Source organism: Nuphar pumila, chromosome 3 (genome assembly GCF_984573655.1).
Source record: "Nuphar pumila chromosome 3, dmNupPumi1.hap1.1, whole genome shotgun sequence".
NCBI classification, from domain to species: Eukaryota; Viridiplantae; Streptophyta; class Magnoliopsida; order Nymphaeales; family Nymphaeaceae; genus Nuphar; species Nuphar pumila.
In genome coordinates, this window is record NC_143251.1 from 124,924,623 (window position 1) to 124,930,622 (window position 6,000).

At 39.6% G+C, this 6,000-nt stretch overlaps 1 protein-coding gene across 1 annotated transcript; it reads left to right on the forward strand.

Moving 5' to 3' along the window:
- The first annotated feature begins 32 nt into the window (after positions 1–32).
- LOC149843629 (zinc-finger homeodomain protein 8-like) lies at positions 33–1,893 on the forward strand. Its single transcript, XM_089999974.1, has one exon. The coding sequence runs from the start codon at positions 129–131 to the stop codon at positions 750–752; it is 624 nt and encodes a 207-aa protein (XP_089856100.1). The 5' UTR covers positions 33–128; the 3' UTR covers positions 753–1,893.
- Positions 1,894–6,000: the final 4,107 nt, after the last annotated feature.

Below are 6,000 nucleotides of genomic sequence, written 5' to 3' on the forward strand. Positions count from 1 at the left end.
TCTCTTCAGCCAACTCCGGCGCTAGAGAAATTGTTCATGGTGGTCGATCCGGCAGCATGGATCACGCAAACAGCAGGTAGCCCGGCGACCCATCTGAGGGAAGATCGGGTTCTGCTACCAACGGTGGCATGAGCACGCCGGAAACCGGAGGCCCGTCGAAGAAACCGGCGGCGACCATCTACCGGGAATGCCTCAGGAACCACGCCGTGGACGGCTGCTGCGAGTTCATGGCCTCCTCGGGCGACCCGCTCAAGTGCGCGGCATGCGGCTGCCACCGGAATTTCCACCGTAGGGAGGTCGACGGCGACCGCTTCACTCGCTCCTACCCTTTCTGTAACTGTTGCACCCTGCCCCCTCCACCACCACCTCCTCCTCTTCCAGGGTCGCTTACGGGAGGCAGCCAGGAGAAGTCGGCTTCCCCGCCGGCCCACCACTCATCGCCCTATAATTCGGCGCCGCAGATGCTTCTGGCGCTGAACGGCGGACCGACGGAGGCAGAGGCTCAACAGGTGGCGGAGCGGGGCTCGCCGTTGGCGGGGGACGGTGCCAGCGGATCCGCGAGGCGGAGGATGCGGACCAGGTTCAGCAAGGAGCAAAAAGAGAGGATGTACTCGTTCGCGGAGAGGGTGCATAGAATCACCGACTGCGGCAGGAAACGAGATGAGCAGCTAGCAGTTTGGCTAAGCTTGGCTCAAACCATGAGCCAGCTCGTTCAAGTATACAAGCTAAGAACAGGTTTAAAAAGTACTTAAAAAGCAATTTTTTTTTTTTTTTAAAGAAAACGAGTCAGCTGCCGAGCCCGAACAGACCAAGCTTGGCTCATTCAGCCCTATCTCCAAAGACCAAAATCATTTGGAGACTGAACAATGTATGAAAAAGAGGAACTGATGCCAAATCCATGCATTTGATGATTCATGGTTACTTTCTTAACAGGTGGTTCCCAAACAGAGCCTAAACCCTTTGGTCATTTTTCAGTCGCAAGAAGGAATAATGAAATTGGATTCCAATTTCATCGAGTCCTTTGATTCCAAATACAGGCAAAAGAGTTAGGTTGCTAAGAAAAGGAACACGAAAGTTGGGCGAATTTCCTTTTCATGTGTTTGGCTGCACCTTTGCTTATTCTTGTGATTCATTTCAAATAATTTACCACCCCACGAGTAATGCACCATTGTCACCAACGTGATCATTCAAATCTTGAGAGTAGATTGTCAAACAAGCCAAAGATATAAAATAACATAACATGGAGTTGAAGTCCATTTCCCAATAAATCCCTTTAACGGTAATTCAGCATGCTTGAATTAATAGGAATCCACCTTAGATTGTAGTTTTTAGACAAAAAGATATGTTATTTCTTTTTTAACCATAAATTTTAGTGTTTTTTTGGCCGTTGAATTTTTAACGCGAAAGAATTTTGCACATAAGTCGGATTCCCGTGATTCAAATGCCGATCTTCACTAAATGAACAATGTAGAGCACATCTATGGAGTTATATTTGATGAAAACAAATTGCATAAATGAAACTTCAAGGAGGGGTATGATGATAGGGATGACTTTGTTGTTAAAATAGAGCTCAAGATGGATAGACTCTTTGGCTCCTCAGCTGTACTTTCTAATTCTTAGTTCCCTTCTTGTTTGTAAGGACTGTAGGGATTTGGTGGCCATAAGGCAACCGTTGGCAGGGCCACCCCAACGGTTGCATCCCTTCCAACCGTTGGCCATGTCCCCAATCCAGCCCCCTTTCAGGGTTACAAGAAGGGTCCTAAGGTCAGTTTTACAGTGCATGCAAGTGCATAGAAGGTAGAGTTCTGAAATACAGAAATTAAGCAAAACGAAAAGGTAGAGATTGTGAGATAATGTCTGTGGTGATTTTTTGCATATAGTGTAGGCCCTTCAACCTGGGTTTGCTCTTCTGTGCATCCCAATTCTTACAGTGGTATTAGAGCGCAGACAGGTTAATCCTGATTGTGCTCAAACGGTGCTCGGTGCACACGTACTGACTCACAAGAATCGGCCACCCTCAAACTAGAAAAGGGCCTACAAAAAATGGGGGATTTACTATCGCAACATTTGCACCAGTGAAAGTTTTTACTGGCGCGAAACTAGCGTCCATAAAAGTTATGCTGGTACTTCATTCATTGGCGAAAAAACAGTTTCGCCAGTGAAACTGTTTTTACTGGCACAAATATGCGCCAGTGTATGTCTCTTGTCTGGCGCAAACCCACACCAGACTTATTTTTTTCACTGGAGAAAATTTTGTGCGAGAGAAAACATGCTTTTTCTAGTGCAAATTCGCACCAGTGTATGTCTAGTATGGCGCAAACCCGCACCAGACATTCCTTTCGCTGTAGAAAAGTTATGCCAGTGAATCGGTTTCTGGTGCAAAACTGCACCAGTGTAATCCGTTTTCATTGCCAGAAAAAAAACCATTTCTACTAGTGCAAAACTATGCCAGTGAAGCTTGATCTTTAGTCCAGCGCGGACCAGACTTCTTTATTTTATTGATGCAGTGTTGCACACAATATATAACAAAATTAAATTTTGTTAAAAAAAAAGAGATTTTGTTGCAAAATATATAATAAAAACAAAAAATTTATTTCTTGATAACCTGTTTTACAATGAGAATACACAGTTTGATATTGTTATAATTGTACAAATTACATATTACATAAAGTGCATATTACAATTTTCATCATCCCAAATATAGAAACTGGAATGGCTTGAGCTTCATGGATGATGGATGAATCCATTTTCATGCCTTTGTTACGCGATCATGGTTGAACCCATTTTGCATTCACAAGAAATGTTATAAGACCCTAAATGTCAGGAAAAAAGAAACTAAGATCGGGTCTAGAATCAGTAAAAATAAACCATGTGTTGATAAATAATCATTGGAATTCAAATAAAATGATCAAACAACAACAGAAAAGATGCAAAGGAATGGGAAACTATGCATGTCAACATCAGGAAATCCATGAACAATGATACTATGCTTACCAGTCAACAAATTGAACAGTTCTCTTGGTCTTGATGGTTGCAACTGCAGCATTGATGACATCCTTCGGCTACTTTGACATCCTTGAGTGTCTTCATACCAACTCCATGCTTACTGTTAAACATCAAAAGTAAACACAATGAAGCTGTACGGCTACTTTATAACACTTGTATCCCAAATGATATACATGTTGAATTCCATAAATATTCGTTTCCTAATAGTCCTGCATGCTTATCATACCCACTTAATTTACACACTTTCCATTCGACATTGCAGGAACCTCTTAAGCTTTTGCTAACTGCAGCAGCTGGAACACTTTTACTGGTGTCGCTAATTGTTCTGCGCATATATCTGGTATGCATGCTTCCTGGCCTAACATTCAAGCCAAATTTTCATCATGGATCATGACTACCATGTAGTAAAGGTTTTCCGAGCAGAAGTCTTCAAGCATCAATTCTATGTACAATCTCTCTCTCTCTCTCTCTCTCTCTATATATATATATATATATATAAACATTTACAATCAGATTAACAAAGGTTCACATTTACTGATACAAGAATCAACGAGTTTGTGAACAATTGCTTCCTTCTTAACCCCATTCTCAAACCCCACAGTTTGACAATTAAGGTTCCGCTCCTATGAAATATATCTTAATCTCATTCTCAAACAATAAGTTCTTGGTGCCAAGATCAGCAAGCTTGAAGCTACCAATTGAGAATGAAGACACCCCCCATGTCCCCAGTTAAGTGAAAGGCAGACCACATCCAGCTATTGGCTAATCAATTTTGATAATACGAGGGCAAATCTATTATCAAATCAAATTTTGATCAACAAAGGAGAGCTCAGACTCATCAAAAGCTTATAGAGGTTCCTAAATTTACTTTGACAATCCGAGTCACAAGCTGTCAAGTTGAGCATGAAATCAAGGTGTTTGATTCAGCTATGCTCACATAGACTTGCTTTTGTTATATATTATAAGTTATGAGAACATAAGCAAAGGAAAAATCTATTTTTCTAATTCCATCAATGCTAAGTACATGCCCTATGCATAACCAGCTGGCTCTTATCCTTAATAAAGTGTACATTAATACAAAGGGGATAAGGAAAAAAACTCACATGAACATAATTGACCAAAGAAAAAAATGAAATTAAAACAAACAGAAAATCATTCCTCAACAAATTAATTGATGCGTGACTTTCTACAAAAATCATGATTATATAGACTTCTAAAAGTGTTCATCCATGAATTCTCTGAGCATGCTACACTTTGGTTTTCAAATCTAATTCTAAAACAAAATCATAAGAGGGAAGAATACCTCTGCATAATTTCCTCCACGAGATTCAATGGCAGAAGATAGGCCTAACTTAAAAGGTCTCTCTAATATATAGCTTATAATATGACAATCACATTTGGTGACTGGATAAATCACTTCTTAAATTACTTAAAATTAAATATTTCAAAAGATTCAATTCAAATTTATTGTGATAACAAAACTGTTATACATTCGATTCATAGAGCAAATGGCTCTAAAGGTAAACATATTAAGGTCAAATATCAATATATGTGCATGATATGCTTATGAAAAATAAAATAACAGCAAATTATGTTCTTTTAGGTGACATGATAACAGATCTATCGACAAAAGTTGTCACTGAGGAAGTCTTCACTATTTAGATGGGACTCAGGAGAACAAGTTTGGTATCCCAGGTTGCCCCTTATGACCCAGTGGGGGATGTAAAGATTTGGTGGCCTTAAAGCAATCCTTGAGAGGGTCACCCTAAAGGTTGCATACTTTCCAAAGATTAGCCAAACATGAATGTAACAATTAACATATATTACAACAACAACAACAACTACAACTACAACTACAACTACGCCTTCATCCCAAAACAATTGGGGTTGACGATATGAACCAAAAAAGAAAATCATTCTGGGTCTTCCACATGAATCCTTCTCCTCCAATCATTTCTATCCAATGCCATGTCCTCGGTGAGGTTCAAAGCATTCATATCCTTTCCTATCATCTCCATCCAAGTCTTCTTAGGCCTACCCTGACATCTTTTAACTAATATATTTTCCCATTTCTCCATCCTTCTAACAATTAACATATATTAATAAGTAAAATATAAATTAAGATAATCAAATATACATAAAACATGGTTACATAATTTGGTTCAAAAGTTGTGACCCTTGGGGTTGAAAGGACACTTCTCTATTAGACATGTCCCAATCCAACCTTCTTTCAGGATTACAAGAGGGGTTAGGGGTCAGTTTTACAATGCATGTATGTGCATAGAATTTACAAAATTCTTAAATACAAGAATTAAGTAAAACATAAAGGTAGAGACTGAGATAAATTATCTGTGGTGATTTTTTGCTCAACAATGTATGCCCTTTGACCCTGGTTTGCCCTTCCACACATCCTAATTCTTATAGAAATAAAAAAACATGTTTATGTTATTGCAGAGCGCATGGATTCAGCTTGTTTGTTAGATGTTAGTGCATGTCACCTTGTGGTTGGACGGTGTAAGTTCAAAACCCAATGGTACATTACATAAGTGGTAGGGGTCTACCTACTTGCCTATCAAAAAATATAAAAAAGTGTGTCGCTCGAATAAGATAAACGCATAAACCAAACCATGATGGCATCTTTCAACCCCAAGCTCTTCTTGTCCTATACATAAATTTCTGCATTGTACAATTCATGTGCCTTGCAAGTTGCCTTAGGTAAGTCAACGAGGGTGTTGATTATCATCATCGCATGGAGATTGGGAGGTTATTGTGTTTATCCTCATTTGGTGGTTATGCTCTATTTTTTGTCTATCTCGTATCTTGGTTCATCCTTATCTCAAGGGTAACCACAGGCTATATAAGTCAGCATGTATTTCCTACAAAAAATATCAATAAGAAGTATCTCTCCTTCCTCCCATGGATGTAGGATAACCCAGTTGAACCACGTACATCTTGTTTCATTTGTGAGCATGCGTGAATCTTGACATGGTATCA